Source organism: Hypanus sabinus, chromosome 6, assembly GCF_030144855.1.
Source record: "Hypanus sabinus isolate sHypSab1 chromosome 6, sHypSab1.hap1, whole genome shotgun sequence".
NCBI lineage: Eukaryota > Metazoa > Chordata > Chondrichthyes > Myliobatiformes > Dasyatidae > Hypanus > Hypanus sabinus.
The window spans coordinates 14,705,667-14,731,400 of record NC_082711.1 but is presented as its reverse complement, the minus strand read 5'-3'; the positions used below and the strand labels follow the sequence as shown (position 1 = coordinate 14,731,400).

The 25,734-nt window shown below is 39.0% G+C and overlaps 1 protein-coding gene across 5 annotated transcripts in view; it reads right to left on the bottom strand.

Moving 5' to 3' along the window:
* Window positions 1-25,734, bottom strand: part of nktr (natural killer cell triggering receptor) — a 245,398-nt gene that overhangs the window by 89,200 nt on the left and 130,464 nt on the right. For 4 of the 5 annotated variants that reach the window (XM_059971740.1, XM_059971738.1, XM_059971739.1 and 1 more), the window contains exons 5-7: window positions 25,127-25,234; window positions 22,078-22,122; window positions 21,251-21,338 (exon numbers count right to left, since the gene is read on the bottom strand). In XM_059971740.1, the coding sequence (XP_059827723.1) occupies window positions 21,251-21,338; window positions 22,078-22,122; window positions 25,127-25,234 (241 nt within the window). Of the gene's footprint in view, window positions 1-21,250; window positions 21,339-21,708; window positions 21,728-22,077; window positions 22,123-25,126; window positions 25,235-25,734 lie in introns of those variants that run through there. The other variant, XM_059971742.1, reaches the window with a different exon arrangement.

The window sequence follows — 25,734 nt, the reverse complement described above, 5'->3', positions numbered from 1 at the left end:
GTAAAAGATTGCCTTAATCTATGGCTGCAAGTTAGTGTCTCAGGTTTGTTCTGAGGAGAAATTCTTTTTGTATTTAAAGCATAGAATTAATTGATCTTACTGGATGACTGAATTAAAATGTGCTGAAAAGACTTCTTGATCAGAAATCATGTGATTAGATTCCATGCTTCATTAATATAGTGGCTGATCATCAAAAGACGTGTTAATGGCTCGTCTTAAAATCAAATGGAGAGAAGTTTTCAGTAATAAAGATAGAAACCTCGTTCAGTTTATCAACTCAAAATGCTGGAGGAACTCAGCAGGCCAGGCAGCATCTATGGAAAAAAGTACAGACGATGTTTCAGGCCGAGACCCTTCATCAGGACTGGAGGGAAAAAAGATGAGGAGTAGGAGTTAGAAGGTAGGGGAAGGAGAGGAAGAAACACAAGGTGATAGGTGAAACTGGTGAGGGAGGGGGTGAAGGGGTGAAGTTAAGAGCTGGGAAGTAGATTGGTGAAAGAGACACAGGGCTGGAGAAGGGAGAAGGAGAGGACAGAAGGCCATGGTAGAAAGAAATGGGGAGGAGCACCAAAGGGAGGTGATGGGCAGGTCAGATAAGGAGAGTTGGGGAAATGGGAAAGAGGAGTGGTGAAGGCGGGGGTGGGGGGGGCATTACCAGAAGTTCGAGAAATCAACGTTCATGCCATCAGGGTGGAGGCTACCCAGCTTCTCCAACCTGAACACGGCCTTCATTGCAACAGTAGAAGTGGCCATGGACTGAAATGACAGAATGGGAATGGGAAGTGCAATTAAAATGGGTGGCCTCTGGAATATATGCCCACATCAGGAATGACAGCCAGGGATAGGGACATATCTGAATTGGGACAAGACTTAGACTGGGATGCGATTTGGGATAATGCTGCCGGTGCTTCGAAAAACACAAATCATCGGTATATACACATGAAATTTTGTCATAGAGCATATCTAACACAGAGAATTAGATATCAAATGGGACTGGTTCCTGACCCATATTGCTCATTCTGCCTCCACGGAACCATTGGCTCTTTTATACATGTTGTATGGGAATGTCCAGGGGTTTTTGGTTTGTGGGGGAAGGTTATCAGTACTCTTACAGAACTAAGGGGGGTATAATTACCAATGGACCCTATTGTACATCTTCTCAATGATGACTCCCACCTTTCCCTTATGGAAAAAACACACAAAATTTGGCTGGCAGGCCTGACTGCAGCTAAGAAGATTGTAGTCCAGCGTTGGAAACCTCCTCCTGATATTTCAAGTACTCACTGGCTTCAGGGCTTCTTGGACATTTCTTACCTGGAGTTATCATCAGCGAGAGTAAATGATGCACGACCAAACACAATCTTAATGTGGACAAATTTGATATCTAACTTAAAAGACCTTCTGATAAAATAGGAATGCTCTGTCTGTGTATGCACTACTATTCAGTTGGTTGGTGGAGGGGAGAGGGGTGGGGGGGAGAGAGTGTAGTGGAGAGGGGGGTGGGGATGAGGGTGGGGGGTAGCTGGGTTAAACAGTCAAAATGTAATCGGCAACTGCTTGTATTGAATGTAATTTGTTGGTGTTACAATAAAAATTTGTGATTAAAAAAAATGGGTGACCTGCTTTTTCTGGCAGACTGAGCACAAGTGCTTGGCGAAGCAGTCTCCCAATCTACCTTGGGTCCCACCGATATACCACCTCCTTTCCCTTCTCTCACAACTTCGCCTTACCTGCCCATCACCTCCTTCTGGTGCTCAACCCCTTTTCTTTCTTTCATGGCCATCTCTCCTTTCCTATCAGATTCCCCCTTCTCCAACCCTGTATCTCTTTCACCAATCTACTTCTCAGCTCTTTACTCTCCCCCCTCCCCAGTTTCACCCATCACCTTGTGTTTCTTCTTTCCCTCCCCCACCTTCTAACTCCTACTCATCTTTTTTCCCTCCAGTCCCGATGAAAATTTGACTCTATTCTTTTCTACAGATGCTGCCTAGCCTGCCGAGTTCCCTCAGCATTTTGTTTGTGTTGCTTAATTTCCAGCGTCTGCAGATTTTCTCTTGTATATCCACTGTAAGCTACTGACATAGGAAGTTTGTCCTTGGGTCTTCCAGATAACAAACTTAGTTTCCAGAAATACAATCACCATGATCAAAAGTTCAAGCACAAGGGGAATCACAGGTATAAATGGAGATAATAATGCAGCCTCTAAAATAAGTCTTTAATAATTAGCCAACAATACTGATGACAAAAATATTCAAGGCACTCATTGTTGTGGTGTATAAGGAATAATCAACATTGATGGACTAACTGGGCTTTTCTTTATCCTAGTTCTTTTATACCCAATACAGTTAAGAGGATTTGGATCCTGAACATGTTAGGATCACAACTAAAGCAGAAGATTTTGGGTCTATTTTGGCCAAGTACAATGAATTATTTGCACAAGTCCCAAGACAAAATCTTCAAAAATACAATCTAGAAAGTTATGCAATATTTTGAATCAAGGTAGCTACTTGTTACTTTAGATAATATTGGAATTGAAGATAATAAATAAGATCTTTGCAAAGGGCAATCAAACAATATTTCTTTTATCTCTTCTCGGTAGGTCCTTTGGAGATTGGCATTAGTTGAAGGAATTGAATATTTTATGATCGCTCAATCCACTTACAGGATCCTCCTTACTGATACTCAATGCAGATGCATGATGGAATGCGGTGGCAACAAAGACAATCAGTCTGAAGGCAGGCCATTATGGGAAGCATCTTGGGAACTGCAAAAACCATTCTTGGCAGTGTACTGCCAATTCACAGAGGCACAAAGTCAACATGGGTAACTTCTTCCTCTCTATTTGATCAATGTTCTTAATGATGAACTGTTAGGGGAGCAGTTAACCCCATCTCAGCAGAAGCTGAAACTCATCAGTTTTAACTATTGAGCTGCAAAGGACCTTAGGTAATGGGTGGTTTTCAGCTCCAAGTTAGGATCAAGTTATATTGTTCAGCGACAACTGATTAGCATATTAAGCAAGAAATTAAATGGATTGATGTTGGAACAATTTTTAAACCCTTAAGTCAGTGACTGTGCACACAGTTTTCTAACTTTTATTCTTCTGGGAAATCCTAGTTTTGGACTCCCCTGCCAGGGTAGGAGAGTCCATATTAATGGGGCAAAGATTTAGTGCGAGAGGGAAAAGTGACCCAAGAAGCAATTTTTTCCCAGAGGGTGATGAATACATGGAATGAGCTGCAAGAGAAAGTGACTGTGGTAGGTATAATGATATCATTTAAGAAGAACCAAGATTGGTACATGGAGGGGTGGGGCTTGGAAGGATATGGGACAGAGGAAATTTGGACTGAAAACTGTGGTCATTATGGACTAGTTGGGCTGAGGGGCCTGAATCCATGCTGTATTGCTCTATGTATGACTGAATGATGGCTCATGCTAAGAGGCATCTCCATGCACATAGTCCACCAAGTCACTTAAGTGGTCATTTCCTCAGATGTACAACTGGGTAGCACCTTGACCATGTTAAGTAGACCAGGATCAACTTCCAGTAACTTTTGGTGATAGTCATGTAAATGCATTGACAATGTCATAAGAAGTAAACACAAGATCATTTCCTTTTCCCCGGTCCATTTCTTGTCTTTAATGCTGTCAATACTGATCCATAGGTCACTCCTGTGTGAGTGGCTTAGTACCATACCTTCTAATGTAGCTATCCACTAAATTAGCAAGTTTCTCTATTGGCATGGCCTGACTAGCTGGGCATTCCCTATTGTTCTGTATTTGGCAGATTACCCATTCCTTTGCTTGTGTGCTCATTCATTGTTCCCTTTTTATAGCTTTCATGTTCCTTTCTCCATGGATCTCTCTCTCTCTCTCTCTCTCTCTAAATGCCCTCATTAATCTAACCAAAAGAAGCTTTCACTAGTTTATACCCATAGCAGTGGCATTATTCTTCTACTTTTCACTCTCTATCAAATGACTACATTGGTGGCTTGGTACAACTACAATTCTAACTCAAATTGCAAATATCATAGGCAAAGTAGTTCCAAGTAATAACATTGATACAGTAGGGCTTGGGAGATTAAACTAATGCTTAAACTTCCCCTCACTACTGAAGTTAAAGTTCTATATTGATACATGATGTCCCTCTCTGGAAAAGTGGGAAAGGAGCATAAACATCTTTTAATACAATAATGACATAAAATGTACTCGGTGGTCACTTTATTAGGTATTTCCTGTTCCTAATAAGGTTTATGGTCTTGGGCTGCTGTAGCCATTCACTTGAAGGTTCGACGCGTTGTGCATTCTACTGTAATTAATGTGTTATTACTTGAGCTACTGTTGCCTTCCTGTCAGCTTGAACCAGTCTGGCTATTCTCCTCTGACCTCTCTTATTAACAAGGCATTTTTGCCCACAGAACTGCTGCTGTAAACTCCAGGGACTGTTGTGTGTGAAAATCCCAGGAGATCAGTAGTTTGAGATACTCAAACCATCCCATCTGGCACCAACAATAATTCCACGGTTGAAGTTACTTAAATCATGTTTCTTCCCCATTCTGATGCTTGGTCTGAACAACAACGGAACCTCTTGAATACGACTTCGTGCTTTTATGATTGAGTTGCTGCCACATGATGGCTGATTAGATATTTGAATTAACAAGCAGGTGTACAAGTGTACCTAACAAAGTGGCCACTGTGTGCATACCTTATAGTTAATTTAATCAAAAGTAATCAAGCTTTGAAAGGATGGAAAAAGATAAGTATTTTGAACTCTGTCACGGTGAGTTACAATCAGCAATTCATATTATTTCACAAGGATGGGGATTTGTTTTTCAAGAATAAAACAAAGTTTTGAGAGAACTAGGATACACTAACCCAGAAACAATCTTATTAAAGTCACTGTAACTTGAGGAAAGAAAACCAAGCTCTTTACGGAAGATGAAAATAATGGGATTTGTCATGGATATCATACTGTGACAACCCAGTAGCATCTTACAAAATGTATCTGTAATAACTTGTAGCTGCTTCAGAACAAAAGCTTACAATAAACAAATTTAAGTAGATCAGATCCTCCACTTAGAGAGCCTGCATGCCCAATGGTATAAAAACCAGTGCAGTAAACCAGAATTAAGTAATGTCTAGTTTGGTGCATATCACAATACTTCTAGTGTTCCATTAACTTCAGCTGCTGCATGGGACCTAACCACTGCAAGTCACTATCTCAGGGAATTCTAATGAAGATTAATGAGGGGATGGACATATTATGTTATTGTATATTATTGTACATGTGTGTCACAGAAATCACAGGATAATAAGTTCATTACTTCCGAGGTCAGTGTCAGTTTATATAGAGTTTAGTATCTTTGTCTAACAATACTCCTTTTAGCTATGAACTATTGTTTTTTTGCGAGGCTGAAGGCAAATTAAGATTCCTGGTGCAAAGTACAGTTGTGCCTGCAACATAAACATAGGCACAATGAATTGAATGATTGTACCCCTTCACCAAAATACTTTCGATTTTTGACATCCAACAAATAAAACTGCATGAAGAATATAACAATGCAGGAATAAGAATCCCCATATCCATGACAGATAAAAAGCATTAATCACAATAGCAAGTGATCTTTAGCAAACCTGTCAGGATGATAGTTATGAATTTGCAGCCGTTAATAAGTTTCCCAACAGTTTAGAATTATACTCAGATCTACGATAAGCTAAACACTGACATTTTTCCATTTTTTGCCTGTGATATCTCATTGGTGCAGGGAAATCAATGGGGACCACCACAGAACATATGTCCCTGTTGATTTGTTCTGTACGATAAAGCATTTAAATTATCTGTCCAATTGGTTTCTAAGCCGCCAGCAAGTCACTGTAATCTTACAATCACAGGGCCTCGTACATTTGCCAAAACTTAAAGATTTCCGAGCCAGCTCCATCATAGGCACTAGCCTCCCCAGCAAGGAGGACATCTTCAAAAAGCAACAGTTCAAAAAACAAAGGTGGCATCCATCATTAAGGACCCCCATCACCCAAAACATGCCCTCTTCTCAATGCTACCATCATCCTTCCATCATCGGATATATGAATGGACAATGAATCCATGTACAACACCTTGTTTGTTTTTCTCTCTTTTTACACAGCTTATTTATTTTTTTATATATTTATTTTAACATGAGTTTTTAAAAATTGTGTATTGCATTGTGCTGCTGCTGCAAAACAAATTTCATGACATATGCCGGTGTTTTAATCTGATTCTGAGATAGCAGCATTGGATGAAGCATACAGATGAAGTCCATTCAGCCCTTTGTGGCTATGTGGCTTTTCATTATTGTTATCTAATTATTTACCCATTCACTCTGGAAATACAGCATTGCAATGGGTCTTCCTTTCCTGTAAATATCTAACTCTTAAATCTTACAATTGAATCTGCATACTCAGAAAATAATTGTTCATAATAACACTCCTCAGATTTCTCTCAAAACTGGTCAATACTCCATTCCCCATTATAGACAAAAAAACTTTATTCATTTCCTTTGTCAAAACTTTTTATCCAATGTCTTAACTTTACTATAGGAATTACAAACATAGGTTCTGTAATCTCACTGCACAATTGATCTCCCTCACTCTACAGCCATTCCTGCAAGTGCCTTCTGCATCTACTCCAAGATCTTTCTATCATTAGCTAATTGTGGTGCTCATAATTTGACAAAGTACTGAAGCTTAAAAGGGGTTTAAAAGAGGCTGTTTATAGAGCATTTGTCGGAGTGCTGTATAGTAGATATTAGTGTAACTTGAAATTTATGGCAAAAAGATACAACGATGAGGCTACAAGACTGCTGATGAAGGAATTTGGAGCATTAGGAGGGATTCAGGAGGTCAGGAACTACCTATGGATGGAAATAGACAGTCGATGTTTCAGATAGAGAATTCTTCTGGACTGAAAAGAGGGGATATAGCCAGTATTAAAAGATGGAGGAAAAGGGTGGTGCTGACCAAATGTCCAGTCAAGCTAGTCCCATTTGCCTACATTTCATCCGTATTCCTCTAAATCTTTCCTACCCATGCACCTGCCCAAATATCTTCAAATGTTGATTTACCTGCCCCAACCACATCCTCTGACAGTTCACTGTATTTATGGACCTCCCTTTGAATGGAAAAGTTGCTCCTCAGGTTTTATAAACCTCTCCCCTTTAAACCCATGCCCTTTAGTTCTTGAATCTGCAACCCTTGGAAAGAGATGTGTGCATTCACCCCATGTCCCTCATGATCACTACTTATTCTCCTGCACTTCAATGAACAAAGCCCTAGCCTAGTCAAAAACTTTCTGGAACTCAATACTCTTGAGTACTGGCAGTATCCTTGTAATTTTTATTTCTGCACCCTTAGAGTCAGAGTACAGCAAAGAAACATGTCTTTAGGCCAATCTAGCATGCTGAACCATTTAAACTGCCTAGTCCCAATGACCTGCACCTGGACCACAGTCCTTCATATCCCTACTATTCATGTACCTATCCAAACTTCCCTTGAACGTTGAAATCAAGTTTGTATCAGACCACTTGTGCTGGCAGCTCATTCCACACTCTCATGACAGTGAGTGAAGAAGTTTCCCTTAAACATTTCACCATTCACCCTTAACCCATGACCCCCAGGTGTAGTCCCATCCAACCTCAGTGGAAAATGCCTCCTTGAATTTGCCCTATCTATACCCCACAGTTTTGTATATCTCTATCAAATCTCCTCTCAATCTTTTATGCTCTATAGAATACAGTCCTAACCTATTCAATATTTCCTCATAACTTAGGTCCTCCATACCCGGAATATCCTTGTATATTTTCTCTGAGCTCTTTCAATCTTGCTAACATCTTTCCTGTAGGTAGGTGACCAAAGCTGCACACAATACTCCAAATTAGGCCTCACCAATGTCTTATGCAACTTCAACATAACATTTCATCTCCTGTACACAATACATTGATTTAATGAAGGCTAATGTGCCAAAAGCTACTTATAACGCCACTTTCATCAAATTATGTACCTATATTCCTAGATTACTTTATTCTACAGCACTCCTCTGTGCCTTACCTGTGTAACTTAGTTGGTCCTAACAAAGTGCACAACCTTGCAGTTGTCTGCATTAAATTCCATCTGCCATTTTCCAGCCCATTTTTCCAGCTGATGCAGATCCCTCTGCAAGCTATGATAGCCTTCCTCACTGTCTACTACACACCCAATTTTGGTGTAGAATCTTTCCAGCTTAATAGCATCATTTCTATAGCAAGGAGACCAAAATGGACACAATATTCCAAACACAACTGTACCAACTCATAAACTCCTTTGAAATTTACTTCTTTAAACTTAAACCTATACACTCTATTGTTGACTTACACCTAGAGAAAAGGACTCCAACTATCTATCTTATGTACATTTCTCCTAATATTATATATGCCTATCAGGTCTTTCCGCAGCCTACAATCTAGCACAGTAAACAATTTCTTTATCCACTCCAAACCAGGCAATCTGGTGATCTTTAAATATTATTGGTGTTCACTTATATGCTACTTTGTCATTGCTCTAAACACAACTACAGCTCTATTCCTAATTTCCTCCATTAGTTTAATCAATAGATTGAAGATTGATTAACTTTCCTTCAAAAACCACTCTGAATTTGATGTTCTACTTCAGTTTCATTACTGCAGGTTTAACTCAACTTGGATTTTTGCTTATAAAAGTGTACCCACCATTGACATTAGATAGTTCAGCAGAGTACCTGCATTACACAGATTGGAATTCTAGGTCTGATTTTTGCTCACAACTGCTATTGTTGGATGAATTATATTTGGCTAGAGTATTACTAGAAATCGTTTTTTGGAGATGGTGTAAAAATGATAGCTGAAATAGGGGTGGTGAAACGAACAGCATCTCAAGACATTAGACTTGGGTTTGATTATTCTACTCTTTATTGTACTAGTTTCTAACAATATATGATGCATGTGACACGTTACTAACTTCTATATTCAGCACTACGGAAAGTCCCAAATGAAATTAATGCAAATAACAAACTGGTAGCTCTTACTAATACATCTGAGATGATGGCTGCAACAACTTTCATTCTGAAGTAGGCAGCCAATGTTTATTGTTAGGGCTTGTGCCAAACTTAAGGAAACAGGTGCTTAGAATAACATCAATACGTAGAGTATCACAAAAGAAAACTTAGAAAATGGAAGGAAGATTAAAGACCAATCTGGGGAGAAAGACCAAAAAACATGTAGCACAAGTTAGCTATGGTCTATTTACACTGCACAGCTCAGTAATTTTTCAGGGTGCAATACACTTGAGTCTTAATTTAGAACAATTTCCTCCATTTCCAATTCCACTTATTTAAGCTTGGAGAAATTTCAGCTGAGAAAGACAAAAGGGCTTTCAACTGCATGCAACCCAAACTCTTTACATTAAAGAGAGCGATGCAAAGGTTTAACAAAATGTCTCAGAGAAACAAGACAATTTTTATCATCTTCAACCACTTTGAAATAATTAGCGATGAAGTGAAATGGTAGGGACAAGCTAGACTTCTCCCAGGGATACAAGGAAAGACACTTGAATGATCACATTGAGAAAACAGGTCGTTCAGACTCAGTAATATATTTCAACTATAGCTCCCAGATGTAAGCTGATGGATACTCAAGTTCAGTAATTTCTGTGATTAGTGTTTAAAACAGGGGGAGGGGGGGACCTTAATGATAGGTCTTCTTCAGCAGACAAATCTACCTGGTACTGCTGTGAGAGTATCAATGCTTCGATGTTCATGGAGGATAAGGTTAAGAGCAAGTGAATGAATTCTTTCAATTCCTGCTGCTGAAGAAACATTTTATTTATAATTAATCAGCTATTCAGTGTTATCGTGACTGGCTTCTTAAATAAATTCAGCTTCAGAACTATTGAAAAGTGCAACATAAAACAGCTACTGTCATTACAACTTGCCTAATCTTAACCAATAACTCCACTGCCTCAACTATATAAATGTTATTGATCCAAGGTCTTGTAATGCTGAAAAGTCTTTTACTGCTACTGAGATTAGAACCATTTCCATGATGGTTTCCCTTCACTTATTTAAAATTTATACAGGTTGAGTACCCCTTATCCAAAATGTTTGAGGCTGGAAATGTTTCGGATTTTGGAATACCTAATGAGATAGCTTGGGATCACCATCATTTCCAACTCTGAATTTATGTGCTATCGGTAAGCAGTCTTTGTCTTACACTTATTCACCAGACGTGTACTTAGCAGGAAAAATTATTACATACCATTAATATAATGGCAGGCTCTCAGTCTACACCTATGATGCATTGTTTTGATTAAAAGATTATAGTATTTGTGTTTTACTTTTAAGGTAAGGTATAAAACAATCAACACTGTAGACTTGTTCTGCTGTTAGATTTTTATCAGCGACAACCTTAGCAAACTTATTGAATTTCTCTTCTACTTTGTGATCAGCAGAACTTTAAAAATTTAATGCTGAGCCTTTTCTTAAATTTCAGCAACAAGCCTGCTGAATATTCACTATTCCTTTAATTTTCAGTCCGTTCTGATAGATCTTTGCTTGTTTCATGACCAGCATATCATTAAGTAGCATATGTTCATTCCAGCGCTGATGAATCCATTATTTCAATGCATGATGGAGATCTTCATTTTCACTTTATAGTGTTTTTATAGTTATAATTAACTTCTGTTCATAACATATGCAAAGGTCACTTTTCAGAACTGTCTACGGTTTGCAGAGACCTGCACATTGCCTGGGAACCTTCCCAGAGCCTTGTGGAATTTTCCATTTGTAGCGTCAGGTCAACAACTCAAAATATTTTTGGATTTTGGATGTTTTTGGATAAAGGGTACTTAACCTGTACTTCCACTGTAATCTAATTCTAACAGATCTGTTTAGGATTCATTATTTTTTCAACACTTTTTGCTGTATCACTCTTTTAATCCTTCTCAATGTTTGGATATTCAATGTTCCTCCCTTGGAGTGTCAGACACCCTGAGCCAATAAGCTGGTCCTGGACTAATTTCCACTTGGCATTATTTACTTATTATTATTTAATTATTTATGGTTTTATATTGCTATATTTCTACACTATTCTTGGTTGGTGAGACTGTAACGAAACCCAATTTCCCTCGGGATCAATAATATGTCTGTCTGTCTGATAGGCTTCAGACTGCACTTATCTGAGTTATTTGCCCATCCTTCCAACCTATCTACTTAGACTATCCAAGAGTCAAGCTGAGCATTCAAATATTTCATTGTATACTAGTAATGAAAAGCAGCTATATGTTAAAAATATATTATCTTTCTACATTATTAAAGTTTTATTTTTAAAAGCTTTATTAAAGCTTGTATTTCATTCAAGACTTGTAAACAAACTCTCAAATTCTTTTGCACTGTCTTGTATAGGATTCTTACCCATCCAAACTTTTAAACTGGTTTAGAAATGTGCTGTGAAACAAATGTTGAGCTTTGACCTCATTGTCTACTGTGAATAGCAGGTATAACTCAATGTTCTGGGATGAAAAATAAAAGCAAGGATGTAATGCTGAGGCTTTATAAGGCATTGGACAGACTTCACTTGGAGTATTGTGAACAGTTTTGGGTCCCTTATGGAAGAAAGGATTTGCTGGCTTTGGAAGAAGTCCAGAGAAGGTTCACGAGAATGATCACAGAAATTAAAGTATTAACATATGAGGAACATTTAATGGCTCTGGGTCTGTACTCGCTGAAGTTTAGAAGAATGAGGGAGGGGGAAGAGATGGGACCTCATTGAAACCTAATGAATACTGGATGTGGGGAAGATGTTTCCAATAGCAGGGAAGTCTATGACCAGAGGGCACAGCCTCTGAATATAGGTACGTCCATTTAGACCAGAGATGAGGTGGAAATTTTTTTTTGGCTGGAGAGTGGCAAGTCTGTGGAATTCACTGCTACAGCTGGCTGTGGAGGCCAAGTCATTGGTATATTTAAATCAGAGATCGATAGGTTCTTGATTAGTCAGGGTATCAAAGGTTATGAGGAAAAGACAGGAGAATGGGATTGAGTGGGATAATAAATCAGCCATGACCGAATGCTGAGCAGACTTGATGGTCTAAATGGCCCAATTCTGCACATATATTTTATGATCTTTTGGAAATTCAAATGGGTTAAGCATCTTTTATTGATGTCACGTGAATCTAAATGAAAAAAAGGGAGTTGCCTCGTGAAAGGTGGCTCAAATATGCCTATAATGTTGCTGTCAAGCAACACACAAAATGCTGGAGGAACTCAGCAAGTCAGGCTGTCCTTTTCTGTTGATCAGTGTCAAAAAAGCCAAATTAAATCCACTGTGATTCAATGTTGTAAAACAATAAAACATGAAAACTTCCATGGGGTTTGAATACTTTCTTTTAAAATATAGGCACTGCAACTTCCCTAACATTGACTGGGAATGAAACACACACACAATACTAAAGAAACTCAGGCAGCAGCTGAGGACCCTTCATCAGGACTGCAAGGGAAAGAGGAAGAAACCAGAATAAGAATGTAGGAGGGGGGCAAGACTGGTAGTACTAAAGAACTAGATGGAAAGCTATGTCCAAGAAAGCTTTCTCATGCAACACTCTACCTTCATTTAGGAAATGAGGCTGGGCAAGTGACTGAAGTGTCAATGGAGGAGCACTTTGGGAACAGTGACCATGATTCTCCTACTTTTAAAATGGTCATAGAACAAGACAGGAGTGGTCCATAAGATAAAGTCCAAAATTGGAGCAGGACTAATTATGATGGCATACGAACTTGCTAAAGTTGATCTGGAGAGGCTGTTAATAGGTAGGGAGACATGTGACAAGTGGGAGTTAAAAAAAAAATTACATAGGAATTTTCAGGGTAGCGTATTTCTGTAAGAGCGAAGAGCAAGGATTAGGGACCCCTGACTGACAGGAGATACGTTCATGTATAGGCAGTTAGGATCAAGCAAGTCCTTTGTGGAGTACAAGGGATGTAGGATAGCACTCAGGAAGGGAATTGGGAGGGTACAAAGGGGAGATATCCTTCGCAGGTAAGATACAGGAGAATCCTGCTGTCCAAGTCCATGCTTCTAATTCTTTATTCTTATCAGTACCTTTTCGATAAACTAACCCCCACTGATTGTACAACTCTGGGCACGTCAATAAATGTGACAGGTTAAATCTAGTATACAGTACTCTGTTCTGTGGTAAGTGAATTGGGGGCGGGGGAAAGAGAGAAACAACTTTTAATAGTTCACTCTTTTAAGTTAATCAACTATAGGTCAATGTTGATAGTATTTGTGAATGGTATTCAGCTCACAGTGTGCAACTTCCAGAATATAAATCCATACTAATTCATTCAGGGATAAAACTTGAACTAAACAAGTTATGTAACTTCACAACTAAATACGCTTGCTTGAGACCAAATTACTTGCAATACCTTTTTGAAAACCCAGTTCATTCCCCCCTTGCAACATAAGATTATATATGACTAATAGATTTAAATAATGCACACTAATAATTTGATAATATTTCTTTTCTTTGTAGAACTGAGGCCTCTGGCATTATAAAGTAATACATCTCTACCATTATTAACTCAAAAGCAGATCCCATCGACTACAGGCAACAGGATATGGAAATTTTAGAGCCCTTGGAGATTAGCTTCTGTTTTTATTTAAGTCTGAAAAATGAAATTTATTTGCCTTAATGAAAACTAATCAATACCTGGGCCTATATAACTTCTATAACAAGTAAAATAAGGAAAATGTAAATGAGTTCAAAAGCAAATGACAAAAGAACCTACCTTGGCAGAACAGACGTGAAATAAAGTATAGTGGGGTGCCATTCATCTCATTTGAACAAGAAAGATGTTAAAAGTGATATTGTTCAAACCCAACAAAGAATGGATAGAGCCAAACACTGATAATGGAGATGGTGGGCATGCATCAAACTCATCTCACTGGAGAAAAAATATCTTTTCTCATTTTTATGATTATTTTCACTGGTAAACTGCAAATTGCTAAGGATATCTGTGTCAAATGGGGCAAAGCAGAGCAAGCTTTTCAGGTGAAAATCACAAGAATATCAAGTAGTACACATTGTAGACAGATACAAAGGATTATGTTAAAGGGAGGGAGGATGTTTAAAGAACACAAACACTGGTATAGACCAGTTGACAGCAGTTTTGGTGTTGTGCCTGTAAGTTTTTCATGGCACTTGTGCATATGACAAGACAATTGACTTTGAGCTTATAAATTCTACCTAACTCCACACCAATTCCTCTTCCTAGTCTGCTCAACAGAGCAACAGACCATCTTACAGTTGCAGAGTTTTCAGGTGCTAGAAGTGTGGGGGCCAAACAATAATGTTCCTACAAGAATTGAAATAATGTAAACAACAGAACTCACAAGGCCCTATACAATTAGGGCCATAGAGAAGTTGGATCAGCAGGTAGATGCAGTGCCCTTAGACTTATATCATAGTCAGGTTTGCCTCACTGACAAGGGCTGAAAATGATCAGACATACAGTGTGTGACTGCTGGAGACAGACAGTGAGCCATATTAAATATCTAAACAACTAGTTGAATTGTCAAGGCACGGAAGGTTACAGACCAAGTGCCGGTAAATAGGATATATAGAAAAAAATACTTGATGGCTGTTATAGATATGGTGAGTCAAAGGAACTATTTGTGTTATGACCCTTGGCCATGCTGCAAGCGGGCATTGTCTGAGGAGGGGCAAATGGAATTGAACAACAAGCAATCAAGGGAAAGCTCAGATTCTGAGCTTAGAGAAAGGAAAGAATTAATGTGGCAGATGAAAATGGCAGACTGAGTACTCTTCCCTGAGCAAGTCCTGCAGTAACATCCAAGGCTGAAGCACTTCCAACAAAATAACCATTTTTCTTTGTGCAAGGTTCTGGCCACAAATGAGATTATCCCTCGATTCTGACTGAAGGATATATTACATTTTGTTCATGTCATCATCACCTGAGAATGTTATTTACACCCTTAATAACCGCAATGCTTTTTCACTTCTTTTCCTTTTCCAAGATGTTTATGAATGGCTGGAGTCATGATCACATAGTTAACCTGACAGACCAAAGTTCTTTCCTTGCTAATTTCAGAGGGCCCAGTTTTCTGAGGAACAGCACTGCTACAACGTTCAAAATCACCCTTCAAAGAGTGAACATAAATTATTTTCTTGTTCATTTTGTGAGCAATTCAAAACTTTAAGGTTTGATGAACTGTAATTAAATAATGCATTGTAATTCTAATTGAAGCAGAAACATCTGCAGCATCATTTATTAAGTAATTCTGAAAAATTAATAGCTTTGTTGCAACTATTGAAGTGGACAGTGCTTAGGACAGCAATATAAATGGAGCTGACATCATATTGATATCATTTATCAATATAAATGTCCTGAAAGGACCTTCAGAACATGCATTGCAAGTTCTAAATCATTGGTTGATAAAATTTAATTACATCTAGATTTAGCTGACACACACAGTAAAACTGACCTAAAATTAGGAAAAATATCTTAAATTTCCATGAGGAGATTAAGTCAGTCCCAAGATACATCAAGATTTCCAAACAGTGAAAATAAGGGAAATATTAGTAAGTCGGTGGGTCCAATTGCACAAAGGTGACAAATATAAATCTAAGAGGTTGATAAAAAAGCACAGAACATAGGATAACGAAATTAAAAATTCACAGTTTAAACCTATTAAGTCAGTATCTCCATATAGGTTGTTGTATGAGTAAACTAATTATTATCTGCATATTATTAGCAAGAGCCTACCATGATGGTAAGGCATCCAGCTAATCACCACACCAAATAAAAACTATGCAGGATAGGTTGAGCTAGTGGTTTCCCATGACCTACAACACTGGGATGCTGAAGTTAAACTGAAATTACCTGTAATTAGCTCTACTCCATCGGCTCTTTTCAAAGCAAAACTGGATGTATAGAATTACAGGAATGGATGGGATGTGATCACAATACTGTGTTTCTTATTCAACAAACATATTGCTAAACGGATATTGGCTTTATAAGGACACATCAGAAGCTGAGTTGGATGACTGGCCCAAACCCCAATTACTACAGTTTAGCAACACTTATCACTGCACTAAAAATATCTTTTTTTGTTCCAATTGTGCTCTCTTGAAAAAACTATGCTTATGATCTTGTGAATGTTGCTTACATGATGATATCTCCCTGTGATGCTGCTGCAAATGAGCTTTCTTTGCACCTTTCCATAGTACATGTGCAACATGACAATAAACTCAACTTGATTTAATAGGTTAAATAACTCCAGTTCCCTGTAGCACACTCACATCCCCGATTTCCTATCAGATCTACTTTTGCAGCACAGTTTTGAATATATTTAATGATTGACTATGCCTGATGCTCAGGATTCCTAAAAAAAATTACAAACTGGAAATTTATCTCTAAAGTCACAAGAAACACAATTAGCTACCGTAAATTCCGGTGTATGAGCCGAGAATCTGGCTCTAAATTTTGGTCCTAAAATTAGGGGTCGGCTTATACAGAGGGTGCCAACTTTGGAAAAATGAATACATGGAAGACAGGTCGTATTTATTGACTGTCTTTGAGTCAAATTGGTTCCACTGTCGACGCATGAATTCTTTGGTTTGTTTAAACTCACATCTTGTGACTGGAGCATGGACGTCAAACCACCGGGGATGACTGCACTGTCCATATTTTCAGCTTTCAGTGCTGCTTTTGTCTCACCTGACAAGTGCGCTTTGAACCTGTCCCAGACAAGTAGCAACTTTTCATTCCTGACACTTTCGGGACGTCGACGTCACACCTCTTTAACCCACTTCAAGTAACCTGCTTCGTCCATCCAGCAGCATTCTTGAACGTAAACAACACCCTGCCGGAATTCTCTGAGCAATCTTTGTTTTTTGTCTCAACACAAGACCATGTCTAATCATAAATCAGGTGCACCAACTTCGCGTAGCTTTGAAATTTTCGCTGACCTCACTGTGTTTTTCGTCCCATTTCAACGCTTGAACTCAAATCATTTCTCTGGTAACAATGTATCCAGACGATCGCTGGTGATTCACCCACTCTAAAACTTTTTCTTCCAGTTCTGGCCACTGGCATGTTTTCCCGCGGTTTGCACATTTTGTCTTTGGCATTTCCCCCAGCGTCTCCTCTGCCCTTCTCCACTCTCTCACTCTCTCTTGTTTACACTAAACTTCTTAGCAGCTGCAGAATTATTTGTTCCTTTAGCAAAATCAACAACCTTCAGCTTGAAGCCAGCATCACATCGCATTTGTTTTAATCTTTTGTACATGGTGGTCACAAGCTCAATACTGAGTACACTTGCTGATCCCGCCACCCTGTGTTATGTTTTAACGAGATTGCAATGGGCTCTAAATGGTTTCACGGGGGTTATATATCAGAGGATTCTTTTCCATTGGAAACCTAATCCAAACTTTATCTCCCTGATTTATTTATTAAGAATTCCCCTATAATGCTCTGCAATGTGTAGGCCTGTTTTCTTAGCAGGTACTGGTTCTCAAAATTTCAAGGGTCTGGATCCGGCAAAGCTGAATACCGGCATGTGAGATCTTGTGATCTTTTCTGGTTAAATCAAAAAACCTCTACAAAAGGGGTTGGTTTATACAAAGGTAACATGAAAAAGTCACTTTTTTAACATTGAAAAGGGGGGGGGGGGGGGTGTTGGCTTATACTCCGGAATATACGATAATTCCTATTAAAGCACGTTATTTTTAGATGAATGAACAAAGTTGCAAGAAAAACAAGGGATGGCTTACAAAAACAGAATGTGAACCTCTGAGATTAACAAGCTACTTCTGGCATGGAACTATTAGCTTAGAATAGGAAGCTTAAAACTCAACACAAAATTGAGCCCAGTATCATTCCATGCGATGCCTTGCCACTGGAAAAAAACTTGTAATTATCTGCATCAAAAAGCTGTACACAGATCCCTTTGGTTCTGGTCTGTAATTGCATCATTTAATATGCTATGTCCTTGTTCAAGTTCTTTTATTCCCTCCCCTGTGCAATCTTTCCCAGTTGTACCACTGTCTAAGAACTCAGCAAGTGAAGACAGCCTCTAAGGAGGGGAATAACCAGTCAACGTTTTGGGGCAACTCCCTTCATCACAGCTTCATGACTCCTAATGAAGAGCCTTGACCCAAACATTTGACTGTTTACTCTCTTCTACAGATGCTATCTGACTTGCTGAATCCCTCCAATATTTTGTGTATGCTTATTGCTCAAGATTTCCAATATTTACAGAATCTCTTGTGTCTAAGAAATTGTTCCTCACCCCCTTTTCCATTGTTATAGCGATGGTACCCATATCACCACCAAAACTTTACTTTCAAGGATTTTCTCCAGCCTCTTTATTTTTATAAAGAGGCTCCCTTATGTTCTACTTTGTTATCATCTACTGTCAGACTTTTAATGATAGGCATCTTGTTAAGAACATTAATGCTTTACAACATTAAGGGCACTTAATCATTGCACGTTGCTGATCTTAGTCAGGTAGGACTGACAAAAATATACTGCAAAAAACAAAAAACAAGTAGCCGAAACTCATGCAGTGAAGTACAGGATTGGGACTGAAACTGTAACTTATTAAAGGACTGATTATTGACCAGGAAGGGGAAGACAAGGGAACACACACTAGTCCTCATTGAGGGGTCAGCAGTGGAAAGGGTGAACTGTTTTAAATTCCTGGCTGTTCATCTCTGAAAATCCATCCTGGACCCAACATACGATGCAATTACGAAAAAGGCTTGCCAGCGGCTACATTTCATTGTGAGTTTGAGGTGATTTGGTACGTAACCAAAGACTCTGGAAAATTTTTACAGCTGTACTGCGGAGAGCATCCTAACTAGTTGCATCACCGTCTGGTATGAGGGGCCACTATACAAGACTGGAAAAAGCTGTAGAGGGTTGCAAACTCAGCAAGTTCCATCACACGGACAGTACTTCCCCACCACTGAGGACATCTTCAAAAGACGGTGCCTCAAAAAGGCGCCATCCATCATTACAGACTTCTGACACCCAGGACATTCCTTCTTCTCATTACTACCATCAGCCTGATGACATACACCCAACATTTTAAGAACAGCTCCTTCCCCTCTGCCTTCAAATTTCTGAATGGGCAATGAACCCATGAACACTACCTCATGATAATACAGTAAAACTGATTCCGAGGATCATTAGATAAGCAAACAGGCTCCCCTCTCAGGAGCTTAAACTTCTGAACAATGGGAGAGCAGGCAGTGCATCTTTAAGGAATGCTTCAAGTGCATTCACTGAATGTGCTCATTCACTCAATGGAGTGATCATATTGTCACAGCTCATTAGAGAAGTTGTAAGTGCTGAGACATGGTACTGCACAGGCACATCATGTAAATAAAGAGAAATGAAATGTTAAAGGGAGACAAAGATAATGAAAAAGGTCTGGGTATTTTTTTTTAATCCTTGAGAATTGCCTGTGGTAAGTCTACAGTTAATTCTTCAGCAACTCTGCCATGGATGATCCCAAGCCTGGCTGTGAAGAGGAGGGCATGATATGGGACTAGCAATCCCATCCTTTAAAATCCAGTGCTCCAGAAATGCCAGAAGAAGCTCCGAAGACCTCATCCCTGGAAGAGGAAGGATACTCCAAGAAAATCTGCTGCAACTGGACACAATGTGGAAACTGGCCCAGGACAGAGAACTTTGATGAGCTATTGTTGGTGGCCTATACCCCAATAGGGGTAATGGTAAGTAACTCTTCAGCAATTTCCTGTGCTATTGGGCTTGCTTATCAGACAAATGCCTAAAATTCTTTGCAGCACACTGTTTTAATACCAACATAAATGCTATTTTCTTGTATACAGAACTTGTAGGATTCAATGTTACAATTGTTATGCCTGCGCCCCCCCCCCCTCCTTTTTGAGAATCGCAAGATTGCTATTAAGTCAGGGCAGGAGACCCAGGAAATGAGAGAGAGACGTTTGGAATGTCCTGGCCCCAGCGATTCAAAGCCACGGAACAGGTCATTATCTCTTGGAGACGGAATTGTGTATTGAATACTGTACTTCATGGAAGCCCTCAGGCAATGTGGGCTGGTTGGGGGATGGCATCATTCCACCCTGATTGACATCTGAGACCCTGTGAGTCAGGATAAAAGAGGGTCTGGGGAATGGCCCTTGACACACGCACCAGGAGAAACGCTAGAAGTTCCGTGACAGCGTTTAATAGCGATAGCCGGTGGAGGGCCCACGTGTGTCCTTTTCCATTGCCCTGGGATTGAGGCCCTACCACGGAAGGCGGCTTAGCTAAAGGAGAAATCAGCCCCAACGACTCGAAGGATCGACATCATAAAAGGAATGGGCAAGTTTTAATCCGTCTCTCTCCAACCAAAAGCTGCAGCTTGAATGAACTAAAGTGACTTTTATATTTCCATCGGACAATACATTATCCCCTAGACAACGATAGAGCTATTTCTTATTGATTATTATTATACCCGCGCTTTTAGATTTAGTATTGACAATGTATATTATGTGTATGTTTGCATTGATATTATTTTTGTGTATTTTTATCAATAAATACTGTTAAAAATAGTACCATCAGACTTCAACGGACCTCTCTATCTTTGCTGGTAAGTGACCCAGTTATGGGGTACGTAACACAATCCTACTCTTCCAAGTTATGATGGGACAAAAATACACAGTTGTAGTTAAATAGGGAATCCCTTCATCATGAATTTTCCCCTTCCACCACTCAAAAATGGTTACACCTAGTTGGTGGGAGGGCGGGAGGGCAGAATGTGGTTAACTGGATAATTCCTAAAGATCTAGGCTGAGTAAAGAAAGGGAGACTACTTGCTAGCTTCTTGTTTTGCAGAACTGCAGAGTGATAAGGGCAGAAAAGTTCTTAATGCTCCATGAATCTAATATTCCATGGGACTAGCCAGAATAATGGTTCAGCATGGACCAGATGGGCTGAAGGGCCAGTTTCTGTGCTATGATGCTCTATAGCTCTATGGCAAATGAATGGAATGCAAAACTGGAAAACTTTACTCTGTCCAAATGAAAGGATTCGATGTAATAAAAATGCAAACCGCTCAACATCTGCAGGCATTGATGTCTGTGGATAATCATCTTTCTAATGAATGGCACTTCACTATATGAAACAGGTAAGATAACAAGGAGTCATACTCACATGAAGAACTGAGAGCCATTGGTATCTCTTCCTCTGTTTGCCATTGACAACAGGAACTCCCTGTCATGTTTGAGCACAAAATTCTCATCTGTTCAAGAAAGGAATAGTTGGTCAGCTTTCAGACACCACAGAGGAACTGTAGTCTATTTGCCAACTGCACCAACAACAGAGTAGCAGCCTAGCTTTAGGCCTTACCACAGCTTTACACTAAAGTAATATGTCAAGGAGGAACACAAAGTTCAAGTCATTTTACATTACCAGTACTAAAGCTACAACACTAAATGCTCTGGGTGTCTTTGTGCATGTCTGGGTAGGTGTGTCTGTGTCTTGTTTAAAGTTTGCAAGCAATAAAGAAAACTGGACCATATATTCCACCGACTCACTGCCAATAATGGTACTTGCTGGGGAGGGTGCAAGGAAGTGTGTTTTAATTGTGTTACTTAGCTGTTTTTTCTTACCTTTTCATTTTGCAAAAGATCACATTCTCTATAAATAAAAGAATATGTTGAAAGTTTTAGGCAGGATGATAGGTTTTCTCATGAATAAATTGCCTAACCTCCATGCTGCAAGTTGCGAGCTTACTGCATAAAAAATTTACCTTTTAATTCACTTTTTTTTTTGTAGATAATAGTGAACACGCTAAGAAACAATTAGCCCAAATTCATGCATCTATTTGTGCATGCAACATTTCAAGCACTAGCTACATGCAACAGATGAGGGAGTTAAAAGCAATGCTAATCACTTATTGCTAGAAGGACTCTTATTTAGTAAACTGAGAGATTAATTTGGGCTTTGTAATGAAATTCAAAAAAAAAAGATGTCTCTACCTTCGAAGTATCCGCCATAAATAGATTCTCCTCCTCGTCCATTACCTAAGAACCACAGGCACATAAGTAACACTAGGCATTACATCAAATGTTTCCATACTATTAAGAAAACAGACATATCCAGGCAGAAGTTGATTTTGTAGCCAATGCCCTTTGTATCTTATATGTTCACCACTTGACTGCTGTTTAGTGAAAGATCTTCACTTTCAGTACTCCCTCGTGTTATTTAGATATTTTCACTATTTTGTTATTTAGATATAAGAAACCGTCCAGGTGTTGTTTCTTCCAACTCCAGTAGGACTGAAGACAATTGAAGAGACATCCAATGAACAAAACTATAGATATACTTTCAAGGAGTGCTAGACCCCAGTTTCTTTTCTAAAGGAATATTCAATTCTTATTGCCAGTAGAAAATATATCTTCCACTTCATCTCAACAGAGAGAAAACATTCAAATAAAGCCAAATAAAAGAAGATGAAACAAAAAGACATTCATCTTCAAACCTCCACCCCTTGTCAATGTTCCAGGTTAGTAGAAAAATAAACCTTGTTCAAAAATATCGCCATTCGCTGTGACAAGATTTAAGGCCTTGTACTCAAGAACAAAATGAAACTATAGTAGACCACAAAATAGAATGATTTGTAAAGCAAGGATAGCACTTCTGTGCTTTTATTCATATCCCTCAATGAATTGTTGTTGTATATACATAAACAAAATAAAAGATTAAAGCCAAAAGTCTTTTAACAAAGCATATAGTTTCTCTAACTCTGTTGAAGGATATGGAAATAAAAACAGAACAATGCTATCCTAAACTTTTAGAAATCAGATGAGGTGTCAGCCATGTATTTCACTGCATGTTTCAATGTACATTCAAAATAAAGCTAATCTTTAATGAATGAAGATTAAAAAAAATGCTACCATAACCAAGGGTTATCAATTATGTGAAGACACCGGAGAAGTTGAGATTGTCCTTCTAGCACTCCGGAAGTTAACTGGAGAATGTATGTTATTGTTCAAAATCAAAGGGTTAAAGCAGGGGTAGGCAAACTTTTTGACTTGAGGGCCACAAAGGGTTCTAAAATTTGACAGGGGGGCCGGACCAGAAGCAGATGGATGGAGTGTTTTGGTAATACACCTCATAAGAGAAAATAAAATATCATGGGATATGTAGAAAACATGTGCTTTAATTTCAATTGAAAATGAACAAATGCATTACAACAAAATATCTGTCTTTGAAGTCCCATGGTATTTAGCTATTTATTGAAATGACTTAAAACACTGAAAATTAATTGAATAAAATACAGCTTTTTAATAGTAACAGTTATTATTTTAAAGCACTGAAAATTCTGTTATCCTTCAAGATATTATCATCATCACTCTCCTCCTGACTGTCTTTATTTCAAAAACGGTAGGAGATGCAGGTCTACTTGTCCTGCTCCTTCTTATTCAATTGTCCCCTGTGCCAAAACTCAACAACGACCCGCACAATGACAGAACAGTCAGAGCGCGCCAGTATGCGGAGCTCTGTGCTCGCAAATCCCTGCAGGCTATCTCCCTTAGCCGGAACGCTGGCCAATTGTGAGCCGTTTCGGATTGTGACCCAGGAAATGGGTCACCACAAGGTCACAAAGTAAAGCGCAAATGTGGAGTAATACGCTGCACCTCAACAAAGGTCAATGTATATAGAGTGCGTCATCTATTGGGAAAACGCCAGAATTGCGGGGAAAAAACGTTAACAAGGTTTATTAATATAATTTCATCAAGTTCTGCGGGCCGGATTAAAAAGCTTAACGGGCCGCATATGGCCCACGGGCCGTAGTTTGCCCATGCCTGGGTTAAGGAGAGGTGTGTATAAGGAAAAACAAAAAAGGTCCAGTGAACAGAAAATACTCTTTAAGTTGCAAAAGAGGCAGAAGTTTAATGAGGGAACAGTTTTTTTTTTAAAGACGCACAAGACTGCAAACACTGAAATCTGGAGTTATAAACAATTTGCTGGAGGAACTTAGTGGGAGGGGCAGCATCCGTGGGGAAGGGGGGGGAGGAATTTTTAATGAGCAAACGAGGAAATCTGCAGATGCTGGAAATTCAAACAACACACACAAAATGCTGGTGGAACACAGCAGGCCAGGCAGCATCTATAAGGAGAAACACTGTTGACGGTTCGGGCCGAGACCCTTCGTCAGGATTGATGAAGGAATTTTAAATATTTTAATTATTTTTTAATTTTTAATTTTGTCAGGAATTTTTAATGTTTTGGGTCAAAACCCCACTACATCAGTTTATTTTAGAATGCAAGATAAATGTTCTTTACCCCATCACTTGAACCAACTTCCAACATCTTTAATATAATTTTCAAAAGGCTTGAAAAAAAAATAAAGACAGTCACAGAAGTTGAGCAAAGCAAGATTAATTGGATTTATCCTTCAAGGAATTTTCTGCATGGGAACAGAGCAGGTCAATTACATATTTAGGAAGCTTAGTTTCCTACAGTGTAGAAAATTGATGTGAGATTTGATAGAGGTATGCAAAATTATGAGGGGTATAGATAGGGTAAATGCAAACAGGTTTTTTCAACTGAGGTTGGGTGAGACGAGAAGTAGAAGTCATGGGTTACGGGTGAAAGATGAAATGTTTAAGGGGCACCTGAGGGAAGACTTCACTCAGAGGCTGGTGGGAGTGTGCAATGAGCTGCTAGCAAAAGTAATGAATGCAAGTTCGATTTCAACATTTACAAGAAATTTGTATAGGAAAGGTATGGGAGGCTATGGTCTGTGTGCAGGTCAAGGGACTAGGCAGATTAATCATTCAGCACCAACCAGATGGCCCAAAGGGACTGTTTCTGTGCTGTGGTGTTCTATGACTCCAGATCAAGGCCAAGTGACAATTAAAAACAAGTCTGTGGGAGAAGTATACCAACTTTAGATACCAAGTATTTCAGTCATAAACAACTAAAATAAATTGCAAAACCTCTTGGATGAAATTATAACAACAGGCTACATTAGTTAATTATCTCGACACTACATCAACTAGACAAATACATCTTTCCCACCTTCACTGAAGTCACCACCTTGGATCATAAACTCTTTCACAATACGATGGAAAGTGGAGCCCTTATAACAAAGTTGCTTTCGAGTTTTTTTTCCTAATCCTTTTTCACCTGTAAGAGATAAAATAATCTTAGCACATACAAACATGCTATAGGGAAGGACACCTGATCACACTAGTTTTCAAATGCTTTTGTGGTCTGGTGAAATCCCTGAAAATGTAAAAAGAAACAGGATTTCCTGCAAATATTGCCAGTCTCCTGAGACCCTCTTGCAAGTACGATCATATTCTCAGAGTTTTCTCAAACTTCTGGGGGCACTTACCTGCAAGTACTGACATACTCAGGGGATCCCTTCTCTCAGCTTCCAGAAGATACTGTTAGCTACACAATAGAAGAATGTGCAATATGACTGCAGGAATTATTTTTTTTTAAAAAAATACGTTATAGCACTGTTTACTACTGCAGAAATTATATACTATTAAATTAAAAAATGGAGTTCTTGGGTCCAGATAGACAGAATTCTGATGCCCTCATCCAACAGACATACCAGAGTCGGGGGATCCCAGTTTGAAAACCAGTGACTTACAGAGGCTGAGAAAAGGAGAAGAAGA